The 17850-nt window shown below is 38.1% G+C and overlaps 2 protein-coding genes and 1 non-coding gene across 6 annotated transcripts in view; 1 reads left to right on the top strand and 2 right to left on the bottom strand.

Annotated features, from left to right (window-relative positions):
* Positions 1-11672, top strand: part of LOC124294511 — a 35716-nt gene extending 24044 nt beyond the window's left edge. Inside the window, exons 4-6 of the mRNA XM_046739897.1 lie at positions 3651-3751; positions 4672-4820; positions 6197-11672. Of these exons, the coding sequence (XP_046595853.1) occupies positions 3651-3751; positions 4672-4820; positions 6197-7919 (1973 nt within the window). The 3' untranslated portion in view covers positions 7920-11672. The remainder of the gene's footprint in view (positions 1-3650; positions 3752-4671; positions 4821-6196) is intronic.
* Positions 8772-8843, bottom strand: Trnaq-cug. The gene has a single exon. It is a non-coding gene; the product is annotated as a tRNA-Gln (tRNA).
* LOC107217577 (RING finger and CHY zinc finger domain-containing protein 1) lies at positions 11137-17442 on the bottom strand. 4 transcript variants are annotated; one of them, XM_046739900.1, is made up of 6 exons: positions 17209-17442; positions 16426-16650; positions 14375-14692; positions 13950-14228; positions 13751-13841; positions 11137-13675 (listed from the first exon to the last, which is right to left on the bottom strand). In XM_046739900.1, the coding sequence occupies exons 2-6, from the start codon at positions 16555-16557 to the stop codon at positions 13596-13598; spliced, it is 900 nt and encodes a 299-aa protein (XP_046595856.1). In that variant the 5' UTR covers positions 16558-16650; positions 17209-17442; the 3' UTR covers positions 11137-13595. The 4 variants fall into 4 exon arrangements, with proteins under 4 accessions (XP_046595856.1, XP_046595854.1, XP_046595855.1 ...); XM_046739898.1 differs by having other exon boundaries at positions 17053-17442; XM_046739899.1 differs by having other exon boundaries at positions 16426-16613; positions 17008-17442.
* Between the last annotated feature and the right edge of the window lie 408 nt (positions 17443-17850).

Raw genomic sequence — 17850 nt, forward strand, 5'->3', positions numbered from 1 at the left:
TTCACTCAATCTCTCTTTTGTGTTTCAAAGATTCTCGCGAGTTACTCTGTCAAGAGTAATTTACATAATTATTTTAAACCTGTTACACCGGTCAACACGAATTTTGAGTTTGGGTTCAAGGTGTCAAATTTAGATTTCTCCTACGCGACTGATAAATGAAGATATAGTTTTATTAGATAAAGTTTGCTTATTGTATAAACCGGAACGATATTTCGGATTTTAATAAAAAATACCTATTTTTTTTTAAACATTTATTGTAAATAACAATTAAACGATGCTCAGTAATACATTTAAATCGCTTTTATTCAAAAGTTTTACAAAAACTTCAAGACCTGTTTATCAACGTAAAAAAGACAAACGCAAACCTTACAGGTTTTATTTATTATTCGGTGTACAGAATCGAAATTTATGAAACTGTGAAAAAAAAATTTTGTACCAGATAATAATCCTATGGTAAAAAATTCTGCACACCACGATCGGTGATTCGTAATAAATTAATACATTGTTTCCGCATATTATAAATTGAGCTGTTTCGTTTACTCGATATCCTTAACTTGATTCTCTCCGATACGCTGACGTGTGAATTCGTTGATCAAGCGACGACGCAATGGTTAAGATGAAGACGGAATAAAAGTGAAAAATATGCGTAGTTAGTGCACGCTCGCGTAAATGGCGTTATCTCCACTACTCTGAAAATTAACTTGACGGCCAGTTCGTCGGTTAATTTATAATACGCTCGGTGCAGCAGGAATATTGCAGCGTAGAAATTAACTGGGCTGAGTTGCTGCAATTAAACAACCCTATCACGTTATCTCTACTTGTTTGTTAATTAAAACAATTTTCGCACAATACGCTCTTAACTTTACACACAAACAGGTGAGAATGTATTTATACATATCACATGTATACGTATATGCGGATAACGTATACGTATATTCCGCAACTTGGAAATGAATGCGTTTCAATTACTTCAACTTTCAAATTTTGAACGTACAGTTGTTAATAATGTTGACATAATTATAACTGAACTGGTACTTCGGCGAAAAGTTTCAGCATCTTATTGCATCGTTTGCTGGCAACTTTTTCCATCTCTTAACGAAAATCATGCCACCGTTCAATTGCTTGGAAAAATTTCAGGTACATAGATGAATAGAAACCTTAGAAACGGTGCTAGAGATTATTTCTATGTAACGAAATTTTCGTCCTTATCATTTTTTGACACGTTTCCGAATCATTTTTTGTCCCATCATTATGTTCAACGAATTAAAATCTATTCATTTAATTTAAGTAGTGCGATTTTTTTTTGTTTTTTGTTTTTATCCTGTTCAAGAATGGAAGTTTACAACGGAATAATTGTTCCGGTTGATTGTATAGTTCAAAATGTTTAATATCACCAAATTCAAGTTAGATTAGTCTTCGCGGTGGTTTAAATATTATGCCTGATATATTGTTTAACATTTAATACGGCAAATTTTCTATCCTCCGTTTACATTCAAGCCCGATTCGACTTTTACACAATTATCCGCTATTTTCCTTGAATAGAATTCGGCTTACGCGACTGTTTTCAGCTGCAATAAAAAAAGAAAGGAAAAAAAATTAATGTATCAAAGATCAGTATGAAACGAAATGAAACGAAATTGAATGAAAATATCGCCGAAATGCTTCGTAGATTATTCGCGGCGGCTATCGGCTGCGTATCGTGTGACGTCACACGGAGCACTTGGCTCAGCACTCGAATCGAATTGACTGCATCAATGCCAATTAATTAGTCGGTAAATCGTATATAGAGAGAGAGGAGGTACCTGCAGTATGGCCAGGGTCCGTCAATAGGGTCGGTTTAATTCCATTAATTGATCGCACAAAGTTGGGCTAAATAAATAAATGGTTCCAGGCCGCAGCGACGCCGGCGTTTCGCGAGGTAAATGTGGATATTCGCAAAGCAATTTCGACGCGTGCAAGTCGATCGCGCGTTTAGCGATTGTCGATGAGGTAAAAAAATAATCGATGCATCGAAGTAAGTAATCGAAAAATTAATCGATTAATCGAGTATTTCGTGTTATTTTGAAACCCGGATTTTTGTAAATTTTTGGTCTGAATAACGAGAATGTTTTTCTGATAATTTATAGTTTGATTGAAAATATTTTTCAACTTTAAGTGAGAATATTCACTTACCTCTTACTTATAATATCAAACTTATAATACGCTTAGTAAGTGATACAATGATCATAATTGATACTTCGACAACGTAAATTGATGTTGCATCGCGTCGTTCACTGGAGTGAAATGACCAAAAAACCGATCGTTATAACATTTTCATACACGAAAAATAATCGATTGTTTTTCATCATTCTTAATGCCGTTTGTCGTTCGCCGACTTTTCGCACAATCAAAAGTTTCTCCGCAGCCGCGAATATAGAGGTGAGAAAATACCTTTTCGACAGTTGGACGTTCGCCGGTCCGAAACTTGTTCGAAGGAAACTTGTTAGCCGGGTTCGAAGTGTATTGGAAAGCAGACCGCAAAACCTCAAGAATCTGGCTTCCGTAAGTCACGTTCACGCATTCCCCGTCCAGTCAGAGTTAATTAAAGGGGACGCCGTTTGCTCACCCTTGCCAAAACGTCTGCGTACACGTATTCCGGGATTTTAATACGCCGAAATTCATAACACCAATTTGCGGTAGTATCGCCCGAAATTAACCCTTCCTTCCGTTCGTCCGCCTATCTCCACCCCTTCGCAACCTTGCGTTCTCTGTAAACCTCTATTTAACTATATTCTAGTTTCCTTATGTACAATATATGTATGTGTATAAATAATTACTTAAAAATAGTCCGTCCTTCCCTCCCTCCATCCCTCTCTCTTTCTCTGTATCGCTGTCTTTTTTTCCGCCAAATAATGATAACAACAATAGATTCCTTGAAATATTCAGAGCACGTTCTCGTTATGATCGTTGGAGTTGCGTACCTACTGCTGGGGTCGGCGAGACGGCGGCGTGCTCTCGGGGTGGAGGAGGTAAAGGTCCTCGGGAAAAGTCGAGGTACTTTCCAGGACTCGAGGGTGCGGAGGGGGACAGAGAGCCGTATTTCGCCCCAAAGACATCGGATTGTTGTTAGCCCACAAGCGTGCTTCAAACGTTCTCCCTCTTAGGCGCCTAACGCACGGTGCATACGTTATTACACCGGTATAAATACAGCAAGTTACACCCGTGAAACGCACCGATTCTACTCGTATCCAGATTTGGGCACTTGTTGAAAAAAACGATCGAAATAAAGGCACTGAGAAAAGAGTTTATTTACTGTTAACAAACTTTATCAAATTTTAGTTGTGCCAAGTATGATTTTTTAACCATTAACAAATTTCCATTGATCGTTATTTGTCTGAAATAAAATAAATACACGCTTATTTCCCCATGTCTAAATAAAATCGCTTTTCTCAGTGGGAAAATACCCGGTAGGTTAAAAATACTCGGCAGTCTCTCGATAAAATTCCGCGTTTGGGGCTGTAGGGGAAACGGATTCTCGGAATTGCGATAATTGATGCGGGGGAAAATTATCTCTTTTACTTCACACTGACGGGTTATTATCGATCGAGATTAAATAATCAGAGCCTAGTTTATTAAATTTCATATACAAGCGAGCAATTTTTTTTTTTCAGCCTGCAACCGCACCATCAGAACTTCAGTTGGATGGGTTCACTGGACAGGACGAATGGGCAGATGCGTCGTCAGGATTCGAGCACCGTTGAGAGATCCTCAGGTAATTCGGATGTTCCGTTGTTTTCGATTCATTTGTAAAGACTGTCTTTATTTTATCGATATTTTTTGGTTCAACCTAACCGGATTTTTCTCTTTTTGAAAGGGAGAAAAAAATGTTGTTTTAACCCAAATCGGTCACATTGGGATAAATTTAATCCAGCTCCAAAAAAGTGATATCCCGCTTCAACGATGAGTTCTCAATATCAATAAAAAAAAAGTCTTTAGGTATTGTTTAAGGATCGTATAAAAAACTCTTTCTCTCTCAGTGTTCCTAACCAAAAATGGATTCTTTGAATAATGTAAAATATCAGCGAAGGTAAGGTGAAACGGGAAAAAAAAAAATTCTAGCGTAAGATTAGGAAAAGATTTCTAGCATAAAAACTGTGAACGTCTATTTCCGAACTCTACGGTGAGCTTGAAAAATATTTGGGGTGAAATTCACCCGGAGTGATCAATTAGGGTTAATCGAGCAATCGCCGGGATAAATATCGTTCGGAAATCTTTGATTATAGATTTCAGGTACTTGAATCAGCGTTAATAACCTGAATTCGAACGAAGTATTCAACTTTATTCTCGTTGATTTAAAATTAAATTTTACAACGTGACGACGAATTAAAGAAGAGAAAAAATTAAAGAAAAGAGAAAAGAAAGAATTAATGAAAAAAGCAGGAAGCTGCGGTCCAGAGGTGAAACACGTCGCCCAACTACCGTCTGCACTTGTCGTTTTCCCCTGACCCCTGAGGGTAAAATGCGATACGTGCCGTCAGAGCTAGCGAGTGTGACAAACGGTTTTTAGCAGAGACAGCCGTCCGCCTAGCTGGGGAAGAGAGACTTTCGTAACACCTTCAACCCGTCCAAGCATCCAGGCGAAGCATGTCCCCGTTTTTAATGAGCCAAAACCTAATTTCATCCTCTTGTTAGGTCGTAGAGCTGAGAATCCGCAGACTTCAAGTCGGAACTCTTCGGGACTCGATCTGTCACGGTGCCTACGTCCAGTTTTCTGACGGCATCGAGGACCTCGAGGACGATGTCGGACGGTACTGCGGACACGTGACCGGAAATGCAACCAGGTCAGAATCTCGTCCAAGTTTCATTTTAAGCGAGGGATTTTTTTAAGACAGATTTTAATTTTCGACAGGTAGATTCTGCAAGCTATACGTTTTGAGCCGTGCTACACTGTGAAAAATTTCATTTGTTAGAGTAACTAGAAAAATTGAGTAAAACAGGTATCGTTAAAAAAAAAACTGTCTGAATATTGTTGGAATTGCGAAGAACGAGGTACGCGTAAACATTTTGCGCTATCGTCGATCCTTTTTTAATAATTGCATGGCAAAATCAGTTTGTGAGGTTTACTCGACTTTTTTAGCTAAACAAGGCTTTACCGTCAATTTATCGTTGCACTAGCGTTAAATTTTTGCAACAGTTGCAAGAATACATAGCAACAGTGATCGTGATGAGAAAGAATAGTAACGGATAATAGACTTAATTTTCATTTTCTACCTATAAGTATATTTTTCGATTGTGGTAAAAAATGAAAATAATCAAGGACTGAGCGGTAACCGGAACAAAAAATTTCTCTCAGTGTAGAATTCAATGAAACTGCGAAAAGCGTAGTAGAAAAAGAAAGTCCGTGGCTACATTAGAGTTTTCAGTTCTGACGATAATTGTACGATTGTGTGTTTTTGAGGCCGAAAACATGTGGTTTCTTTGTTTCACATATTTTATGGGCAGACGTTATAATGACATGAAAAGTGCAGACCTCACAAAAAAAACCCCAACTTGGGTGTAAATTCGTACTCCCCATTCATATATAATGCTAATTTTCCCATAAGAAAAAAGTTAGGGGTACGAATTTACACCCAAGTTGGGGTTTTTCACCGTGAGGGAGGATAGTCAGAAATTTTCTTGCCTGTCGACGTGTTTCGTAACTTGAACAATTCTAGACCGTTTTTGAAATAACTAAGCTTGAAATAAAGATAAAACTCGTGTATTTCAAAGGTGACTTAAAAATCAAACCTGAAAGAGTAACCTCCTTCATTAACTTTAGGAAAATCTGAAAACGGAGTATGAGATGAAGGTGAATCGTAATGGCCCTTTTTTTTTGGCCGTTAGAGTGGTGTTACCCCTGAACCCTTTGACGAAACAACTATATTTTAAAAATCCCGGAACAATTTGAAAAATAGTAACACACTCCAAAGAAAGTTTACGCTGAACAATTTCATTTGAAAAACTGTTGATTCGGCATAAAAATTGAAAAACTGTTTTTAAAAAATGTAATTTTTCAAACATTTAGATTGAGAAAAATTTTAAGCGATTGAGAAAATCGTTTTTTTTCTAACGTGAAAGAGACTCGGCCGTTAAAGGGTTAAACTAATCTCAAAACATAATATAATAATTTCTCTCATGTTTGCTCTTTTGACTAAGAAATCGTCGACACGTGTTTCAGACTCTTCCTGAGAAAAGGTCCGGAACTAAACATCGTGATGGATTCTGACAAGAACTTCGCCGACAAGAATCCAGTGATATTCTCAGCCCAATTTTCGGTGCTTCCGGTTCGCCTGGCAATGGAGAGACACGGCGATTCGCTACCTTCGGCAGCCGAATGTTCGCTGGATTGTTCGAACCACAATTATCAGCGTCAATGCAGGATCACTTCGCCAGGATTCCCCGGCGTATATCCGAGGGGAATGCGGTGCAGAATATCGCTCGAGTCGACCTCGGGAAGGTTTAAAATCGGCGGTATTTCCGACGACATCTTTAGCCTGATGAACTACACGGTCCAGGACGGATGCAGGACCGAAAATTGCGAGGACCTGCACGTGGAGGAGGACGCGCGATCTTCAGGGGAGGAATCACCCATCGAGACCGAGTCTTCCGACGAACCGAGGCACCAAAGAGGTTTGAAGAGCTTCGACTACCGGCTGGACGAGGACGACGAGGTGATAATCGGCAGCGACGTGAGACAGAGGAAACCGAAGGCGATTAACGGGAGGCGAAAAATGACGGAAGGTAACCGACGGAGGAGGGTGAAGAGTAGAAGAGGAAGAGGAAAAGGGGGGAGAAAATCGTCGGGACCGAAGAACGCGGGACAGAGATTCGACGAGACTTTTTCTCCGTCTTCGGGGCTGGGTGAAAAGATTTTCGAGGAGACGGCGATGGGACAAATGAGGAAGAGCAGCGCCCTCTTCGACCACAGATTTAAACGGCGACACAAGTCCTTGGAGAAGTTTGACGGGTTTCGTTGCGTCGGCGATTATCTGGCGATATACGAAAACCTGAACGGTAAGATCGTCGAGATATCGAAATTCTGCGGCGAGGGTAACGTTCCCGAAATATTATCACGCGGTCGGAACGTGATCGTAGAATTTTTCAGCAAACGTGACGGTACCGTGATGCACGACGGGTTCAGACTTACTCTGCAGGAGACCATAACCGAGCACAACGAGGCCGCGAGGCACCGGAAGCACTGCGATTTTGTATACAAGAGTTCGGACCGGGGTACCAAGGAGAGCATCAAGTCGTTCCAGCATTGGTACCCACCCAGCACTTTGTGCAGCTACAAATTTGTGGGAAAAACTGGAGAGCGGGTATTCGTGCAGCTGAAGATAATACGTAACTCCTTCGAGGACGAGTCAGGATCAACAGATTCTAGGCGGAATTCGAGCCTGAATTACTGTCCTGGTAACGAAATCACCGTCTACAATGGAGCCTTTACCAACGATTCGCTAGCTTGGTCCTACTGCGACATCCTCCACTCCGACATAAACAATATCCAGGTACCGGTAACGTCGACTGGAAATGTTTTACTCGTCCAGTATTACAGCTGGAAAGGGTCATTCAATGGACAGGAGTTCACCTACGGTATATCGTACAAGTTTGTGAAGAAGTCACAGAGCGCGGCGAAGCGGAAACCCGACGTCCTCAACGAAACCAAGATCGCGATCTCGCTAAAGCCGGTCAATTTTTCCGCCCTCAATCTTACCGACTACGAAAATTGTAATTGTGACTTTTCGACGAGGATCGGAACCTTCAAGAGCTGGTTCATAGTGCTCGTCGTTCTCGGTGTTATATCGTTCTTTGGCGCCGTTATTACCATCGTTGCGCTCCTCATGAAGTGCCTCAAGATCAGATCCATGGAGAACAAGTTGCTGCAGACACCGAAACGGTGAACGTCGATACGTTGAACTTGTGGTCAACATTTATCGGATGATGTATCCAAAGCCGCCGTCTATCGGGAACATCGAATCAATTGTTCCTGACGAGTTACCAAAAGTCGTTCATTTTTATCTGGTTAAATATCTACGTCGCTTTGTACCACTGGTGTCATCGTATCGCGTTATTTGGACCGCACGTGATGCATGGGATGCGGTTTTTCACGGTGGTACGACATATAGAATTACCATAAGGCGTGTGATGCATTGTTCAAACTGCGTTAACCGTATAACAGTGTAATTTATTCGAACATATCTGCATGAGTATGCTTCCGTAATGTCGTTTTCCTGTCGGTCGCTATTCAAGTTCAATTATTGGTTTGAAAATATCATTCACAGAGTCGTGTAGAGAACCATTAACTGTGATTTCATGTGTGCGGTGTGGGGGATTGACATCTTCGTAATTCCAGCATACTTTAAATGGCCTCTAATCGTTCGATGCATTTGGTTCTAAACTGCCTCGGCTTGGCTGCACAACACTGCGTGATCAATTTATACAGCAGATACTGTAAAGTGTGTCAAATTTTTAAGGAATCGCCCATAGGCACAGGGTTTACATGCATCGAACTTGACTATCTGGTGAGTGAATTTGATACCCGTTGACTGAGTTAGACATTATTTTAGCGACTAACTGTATTATTACCAAAAACTAGGTGGGTAAGTAGCATCGCAAATATCATGTACCTATAATAATATACCTTACTCTATATTTATATTTAATAAAGATTTACATTACTATAAACATACCTGATTCATCTGTTCGCGCATAGTACGTAAAAAAAGAACCGTGAGATAAGAAAAAAAAAAATCAGGTCCCACCGAGATTTGAACTCGGATCGCTGGATTCAGAGTCCAGAGTGCTAACCATTACACCATGGAACCTTGAAGCTGAAGGAACGAATCAAGGATAACGAGGAGCACTGTAAATGTGATACTTTTTTTCGCAACCGAAATACGTATTCGGATATCGGAAATTGATTATTCGTTAGTTATCGTCGGCTAACATTATTCCGCTCAAAGTTTCGGCTCAAACAATTTACTTCAATAAATACAGTTCTGCGTAATGCATTGATATCTGTATCAATCTAGAGACTAGATTTGAAAGTGAACAATTACAATTAATCCAAATTAATATAATTACGGACGAGGTCGGAGACCCGGGCAGGCCGAATCATATAACGCAAATTTATGCGGATGGCAGAATCAATTTCTCAAGCTCCGCGTCGTTGTGATTATGCGCAAAGTAATATTAATTGACAGGTGAACTGACAGGGGGATGTGGAACAAATGATTTCTTGGTATTAATTAAACGAATACAATTATTGCTACGTGCGTCATTCGGTGTGTGGGCTCAGCTTCTCGGACCACGCAGCTAATTTTAGACAATTATTATAAGATTGCCAGGCTTGTGTAGAGCGTTGAATACATAAGTAAATTTCCTTGCACACCTTGCCGCCTGCAGGGTTAAAAATGATGTTTGGCTCCGAGATGAATTATCCGGTATCCGGATATAAGAATCATTTTTCACTCGAAATCCTGCTCAATATTAATTTAAATTTACAGAACTACAGCTTAAAATATTGCGATAAGTTCTCCGAGTGATTTACTCGTAGAAATAAAAAGTAAAATAAAGAGAGTTGCAGCTGATCCGTCGATTCCACTTAAAGCTTTGAAGGACTCGATTGTTTTTTACAGTCGGTTCGTCAAATAATTTTATTAATATACTTACGCTGAAAAACACCAGGTTTTGTGGTTTTCGAATTTTCACGTACTCTGTTGATCGAAACTGTCGTATAAATTTATAACCTGTGACTACGATACTTCTGATTGTGAATAACGTGAAATATTTTTGTTTACACAACGGAGAAATTTTTTGTGACTATATTTTGTAGCGGACGTAGGAATTATTGTGACACGCGGCTGGCTGTTTGAGCAATAAATTTAACTAATTTAGAGTTTTGAACCATTTATTATCCGAGAGAATTTATGACTATTTTTTATATTATACGTATCAATCATGTATTAATATTGATCTAGAATGGAATATACTTTGATTTACGTTGACAGACGTGAGATTTACGAAATCAGATTAAGGTATTTATAGCAGTGATGCTGTTGAAAGTTTTGAATCGTCCTATCTGTGAATTGGAATAATCCGATATGATAGTGAAACTATCAACGTTCTGTTATACGGATCAGAAATATTATCGAAGAATTATGCTGCGTTTTCAAGAGCTGTGATCGCAATTAGTAAATAGATTAATCGTAACAACTGAAATGCTACAATCAATACTTCATACCTCGGAAGGAAAAGGAGTACCACAATTGTTGCTTAATGGTTCAAACTCGAAATATACTAATAACATAAGACGAACAAAAGAATGTTATTGATTCGATCTCACGATGTTTTCGTTATCGCGTTCGAGTTGCTTGAAGGAATTCAAAGGCCGATCGAAGGAGTAAATTTGGCGTAATAACTGTTGATGTTACGAAAATCGAGTAGCTCCAGAAATCTCAAATACAACGTCATACGACGCTTGGGAACATTCCTGTGACGCGGCAAACAATTAAGTGATTGAAAGATTCAATTGGAAGTGCGTGAAAATCCACACACCGATAGAAACGAGGAGGGGCTTTTGGAGTTCTTCATCTGAGATTTTACCGATTTGAAAAACGCTGGAATGACTTCATCCGAACACTCCATTGACGTAATTTTGCGCGAGGTATCGACGAGGCAAGTTTCAAAAACGCTGCAAGCAACGGTTCGAAAGTTACAGCCTAAAAACGATAGTGGTGCATTTTTGGTGCGTTTTCTGAGTTTCTGGGGGTCCGCTCAGTCCAGCCAGGATCATACAAAACAAATCTGAGACAAAGATTTTTTGAGAAAGGCCCTATTCATCTTCTTTGTTCATTTTCTTTGTTCAACAAATTACAAAATAAAAGAAACCGGTTTTGTAAACATCAGGTACCTTGTTTAGCAGTTCTTCGGATCATTTCTCTACCGATCAAATAAAATCAAAATTTGTCCGGCTCAAAGAAACAATAGTAAATGCCTTTATCACCGACGTTGAAGCAGCAAATTTCGATCTTACAGAAATAGCACATTTACGGACCTACATTTGCGAGGGTTAAAACCGATGAGATAAACAGCCATGGGATATCCGTAATGCAAGTGTGAGGTGGAATTTGCAGTAGTAAGAACAAAGTACTACATTTTATTCAGTTTTTAAAATCACATGTCAAAGTTTCTAACAAATATACGCACACATACACAAATTATCGAATACACGATATCTACGAATTTTATCAACTACCGTTTTTCGAGTAAGTGGAATAATGAATAGTTGTTTTAAGAATCTCTGTATTCAGTACGGAGTGATACTGCGTCGAAACAATTCACACTAATTGATCATATTCGTGACAAGTTCAACGCACGCAATATGTTACGACACCTAGCTTATACGCTTGATGTATTGGAGAAAAGATCAATAAAGATACCAATAATCATTGGTACAACGAATTAATTGAACCCTTTCCAGCCGATTAATATTACTATATCTTTCCAAGGTACATGTACCATCGCAGCCCAACTTGTCTCCAATTCGGTACATGTATCAAATATTTCTACGTGCATAAAGTAGAGAAACCTATTGTAATGAGATAATATTATTTTCCTTAATTCTATTGAACAAGTACTGAAGTAAATAGAGCCTAATTATTTAAAAAACGTTCGCTGCGTGCTAATATAAAATTGATAATTTTTTATAGTACAGAAACCTAAATTCATGATTACATTACAATAAATCTCTCTGTACTCATGTGTTTAAGACTCATTTCACACTTTATTTCTCGCGTGATAAACAATCACGCATCTTTATTTACAGCAATTATACATATACAAAATGCACTATTTAAGAAATAAATCTCTGGCAAATCGTTGTGGTACAATAATATCTTTCTACCCTGACAATATTCCACAATCACTGAAACGGTGATTTTTCACTTCGAAAATAAAGAAAATTTTGTAAAGGGACAACAATATGCAACAACCAACTGGGCGGAGAAGAGGGTGATTCAAATTGCGGTGTGTAAGTTGAACGAGTTCAAATACAAGCTGCCTCTTGTACGCAAGATAAGTGACATAAATTGGATGAAAACAACATTACGGGGGCAGCCAAATAACCTCAACATTTAACGCACAGTGTATAGTGGTTTTCAAACATGATAATGATTTGATTAAGAGGTACAGTTGCTGCTACCTTCATTTCCTAATAATAGTTTGATTATTACTAGTTTCTTGGAATGTAAAAAGTAGTAAGATTGTTTGTTTTCTAACTAAAAACTGTTTGTATACCGATTAAGACCTGTATAAAGATCAAAATAACTGGTCAGCTTGGCCCTATATGTGTAAACATAGGTTTATGCCCAAAAGGAATGTCTCAAAATCAATTTACTAACATTAGAGAAATAAAAATATTGATATATAACACGTGTACGGAAATCCTTCAATTATACTAACAAGAAACACGATTTTAGCTCAAATGCTCCGAATTAGGAATGGCAAGCCAAGGGAATGCATAACAATTGATTACTAAAATTAAGCAAAACGTGTTTTGAAGACAAAACAACGTTATTTATATAGTTAACGGCATTTTCAACGCTTTGATACGCAGAGAAAATATATCATTAACGAAAACAACTACGTCTTTTTGGTATCAATGAGAAAATTACTCATGCTAATTTTATGGCCTTAATCGTAGTGTATATGTATTTACATATTGTCGGCTTTCGGACAAATGTTTGACGAAATTATATTTTATTAACAGCATTTGTTTCTATGCTCTTTCTTAGTTAATAAAATTAATCTCTAATTCAACTTAAAGCCTCGATGCCTCGTCAGGGTTCTACATATCTTAGTATAATTTGAGTATAGGTATACCAATTGTAGTACAGATATTACCTACAGCATATATTCATTGAAGAGAAACTCTAATAAAGCTAAGCAAGCATTTAGACTATTTTAGTTCCGGTATTCATACATACCCGCAATGGTGGTTACTATTGTACGTATTTCTAAAAGATCTTAAATGCACTGCACGATAATCAATGAAAAATAGAATAACAGTAGATTATAAGTAGCGAAAATTGCCTCCTAATTGAAAAAATTGCTCTAAAAGATAAATATGTACGTTTCAAAATGTAATAATACGTTTTTCAAACTAGAGAATCTTTGTGTTATGAATCGTTATTCGTAAATTCAAGCATTCCTCGATTTTATGCCACTTGCTTTTAAAAAAAGGCAAATCGTGAAAATCGACTTAGATTACAATCTGATAAACATTTCTCTTTCCGGCATTAAATTATGTAAGCTGCAAGACTAAGCGTTCATAGTATACATAAGAGTATACGTGTATTTTACAGTTTGAAATTTAGGTACTTAACAACCGCATGTGGCTTGCAGAATATCCGTTACATTCAATTATTCATTCAATGTTATTCGAATAAAATCACACACATTACACACATTTCCCTACTGTTGAGAGTGCAATTAACGTAGGCCTTCAATTTGACGTACCGTATCGTGAAAATTTTCAGTTGAATCTTTTCATCTAAAAATATTGATACCCAATATCATTACGGGGAATCGTGGTCTTGCGAACTTTCCTCATCTCCTGTACCACTTCCACCAGCTGCAACATCCAAGGATTCTGGATCTGATAGGAGCGAACGAGTGTAAGAATAATTCCATTAAATTTTTTTTAACTTGATGGTGTTAATTCAATATTTACCAGGACACGGAGACCCTTTGATCCTGCATGTGTTGTAACTTCCGCAGTTTAAACACTTCAAGCCAACCACGTGAAACTTGACAGTGGACTCCTGGAACGTTAAATTGATGAGATGGGAGAAATTGATTGTCGGGAGATTTGTCGCAATTAAAAAAAGCATACATCGTCAATTGGCAATAGGTAATCAATAACATCTAACCTCGTGACAATCCTTGCACAATATATCGGCCTTGTAATCTCTGTACTCAGGAGGCATCGGTGTCTGTGATACTTCGTTGTCTAAGAATCTCCAAAGTTCCGACATGTCTAGCAGGGATACCTGGCAGGTAGGACAGGCATAGTGGCCAGAATGTAGAAGCTCTTCGAAGCAGGTACGGTGTAACAGATGTCCGCAATCAGGAATGTGGCATGGAATTCTACTTGTGTGAATGTCTTCCAAGCAAACCGGACAATTTGCATGCGAAACATTTTCAACGCACTGAAATGTAATTAAAATTTGCAATACATATTTACTTTTAAGTATTCTGCGTCAGTACAGAATTGAATGAGGAGGTATCAATAAGAAACAAGTAAGATCCTTTGCTAAAACCTTTTCATGTCGTGTAATATTTTTGTTTTATTCACCTTATGACCATTCTGCAACTGCACCGGTAAGCACATATTGCATTTAGCACAGTGAAAGAACCTCTCACGTCCTCCGACCCTGCAAATCCCACATCCATCGCAGTGATACTGATTTTTATCTTCGTCGTCGAACAAGTTGCATTCTAGACACGTGTACTTTCCAAATCTGCAATTGCATTTTTGACAAGTAGCTTGCACTGGTTGGCGAGTATCGCACAGGACACAGATGAGCTCCGTTACTTCTTTCCTATTAACGGTATGGGCTTCTTGCTCATCGTGACAAAATCTGCAGGTGTAAACCTTGTTGCAGCATGGCGTCTGTAAAATGAAAACAAATCAATTGACTTATCGTTATTCGTTATCTTATTATCTCGATCAAGGATTAGTCTATTTGGCACGGACAAGTAATAATCCTGAATTGAAATTAACAAAACTTCATTTACATTCAATTAATAAGCTAAAAAGACCCATATTATTTCTAAATGCCTTCCGATTATAGATTACAAAGCACGCGGTACACCGTCACTCACGTTCAGCAACAGAGATAAATATATATTTTATTGATCCGCTGTAAAGGTTCACACATGTACTCACAGCACAGAGTTTTAAGCTTCAAACTAGAGGGACGAGGCTAAATGAAATAGTAATTATTTCCAAGTATGGACAATGTCTAAATATAATAAAAGTACTGTTCTTTTTACCAAGAATAACTCGTAAGATTGTGGAAAACCCATTGACTTTTCATATTTTGATTAGCTAATACTAGAAAAATGGATGTCGTGACTTCAGTGAATTCACTGCAACAGTTACAGGATTGAGAAAATTGTATTTCTCTGCTGCAAAACAGATTGAATTGTGTTGCAGCAGTTTGAGCACCACTGGTTAATAATTGCCTTCATAGAATAATAGAGTGACAACTGCACAATGTTCTGGTTCAGGGTTGGCTGACTGATCTGCAATTCTCTCGAGAATTAATAATTTTTCCATACATTAAATTTTTGAAAAGTAAAGATTCTTATTTATTTTTCTGGACAGATTGAGTTTCATACAATGTATCTCATATTAAAAGTTAATATCTTTGAAAGAATAAGAAATTTAAACTTCCAAGAATGCCAAAGAGGTTCAAGTTTTTAATGTTAGCAAAAATTGTGGATCTAAAATTGATATTATGCAATTTTTCAACGGCTTTGAAGAAGTCACGTTTCTAAAATATAAGTATATCTTGCTTTATTACGGTTTATTAAATTTCAGTCAATCGTAAAGTTGCAATACAACAATTTTTTTCTGAAAATTCATCGTTAAATTAACGTAACCAACTCCGACCTCATGCATGCCAATCGGTTGAATCAAGCATCTTAAAATGCCTCATGCTTGCCTAGAGCGACCGATGACTACCGTCTTTTACTTTAGATATGGCATTGTTATTCTTATAGGTTTCTAAAAGCATATAAGGTAGTAAACAATGGACGAATGTAGACGTGTCGTTGATCAAATACCATTTGGTAACCTGCTCTGTATGCATTTGAAAGCTATCGAAATCACGTATATTCCACGTGCTGCTCTAGCGGTGTTTATTACCAAGAATTCATATTTGCACGAGAGTCGGTTAAGCGTTGATAAGGTAGGTAGATGCACGTATGCTGGACTCTCCGTAACTTCTTAAGTGCCAACTTTTTGTTTGGACAGCTTCTCGTTACAAGTATCGCTACTACATATAGATACGATTCCCTGCGGTTAAACTATCGCGTATTTTATGAAAAGAACAAAGCTCGTCTAATCGACGCTAGCAAGACAATTTCTCGCACTTTGCGCTTAGTGCTTAAAACTCCAGAATATAGGAAGTTACGGAGAGTCTACCGCGTGTTACGTGTATACATTTTAATTAATATGAGTACATTATTTTCAACGGTAAATCGTACTGGCGAATAATTGCTATATCAAGTTATAAAGCAGATGCGCAAATTTTTCAGCATACTTTATTCGCTTTGGGGGATCTGGATGAAAACTAATATGTTCATGTGAATTAGAAAGTACGAATAAATGAAACTTACCACAAATTTCGACTTTCTTTTGTAATGTGCACAACCAACGCTTGCCTCGTCTGTTTGATCGGAGGTTTCGTCATTCTGAGATTTGTTATTAGGCTCAGATTCTTCAACCTGCTTGACATCACTGTCCTCCATTATATAGTTTATAATTAGCACAAAGCTGCACTTGCTTGTTTAAATTATTAACACACCTTGAATGATTGGTTGTGATAAAATTCGAGACAGGAGCTGTAAGAGGAGGTAAAAAAAAGTGTCCTTGCCAATGTAGATATTTAACGATTAAGGAAATAAGAAACGATAGTAAAAAAGAAAGCCTTGCAACAATTATTTATGCCCTGTATTTCAGCTCTCACACTGAAAAGGTCAAAATAAAACGAATTTTCCCCCGTTGTTCGAAGCCTTTTCAATCCAACCTGAATGAAACCCTTAACGGAATGTTACAACATACAACGTAGAAGGAGAATAGAAATAATAGTAAAATAAAAGCCTTGCAACAATTGCTAATGCTCTGTATATTTCAGCTATCACACGGCAGCCGTCTCTCGCAACTCACACTGGCAAGGTCAATATAAAACAAATTTTTACCCGTTGTTTGACGCCTTTTCAATCCAACCTGAGTGAAACACTTACGGCACAATATTTATTTACGCACAATACGCAATTGTGCGATTAATGAGACGAGACCCGTTAATACTCAGCACCGTCACACACATACGCAATAAACTAAAACAAATATCACTCGAATGACAGGTTACCCGACACATTTCTGACCGATTCTCCAATTACCGTGATCAAGGTTCCCTCATCGGCTACAAGATTTATCGCTGGAATTTTACTCGGATTAAAATCAGCGCGAATCAAGATACGTTGTTAAGTCAAGCATTATTGCCACAAACGTAATTTTACAAGATTTTAAGGACGACCTCTCTCGAACGGCGAACAGCCGAAACTTGAACCGGAACTTCCGACGCCTGCCTGATACAGTGATTACGGATCACGTAAACATCCGGTAGCGTAAATATATGGCACTAAAAAATATTATTTACACAGGTGTTGAGATAATTGGTACGTATTTGAAGTCACAGAGATATTTGCTGATCTATAGTTTTCTGAAATAATCAAAGAAAAACACAGTAAAAATATTCTAAGTCATGTCGCCTTCAACCACTGACATCAATAATTCGTTCAAATCGTGATTCGAATCGATAAATAAAATACATTTTAATTCACTACGTAAGAAATAACGTTGGAAGTTTTCGCGAGATTCAAGAAATAGAAAACTAGAATATTCGATATTGGAAACGGATAGCAGTGATGGAACAACAGCGCTACGGTATCGTATTATCGTCGGCGTTGGTAGTTTCATCAACGGCCGCACGCGTCGCTACGTGTACAGGGGTATCACGACATAAAATTACGAGGCCGTCC

The sequence above is a fragment of the Neodiprion lecontei genome, chromosome 5 (genome assembly GCF_021901455.1).
Source record: "Neodiprion lecontei isolate iyNeoLeco1 chromosome 5, iyNeoLeco1.1, whole genome shotgun sequence".
Classification (NCBI taxonomy): Eukaryota; Metazoa; Arthropoda; class Insecta; order Hymenoptera; family Diprionidae; genus Neodiprion; species Neodiprion lecontei.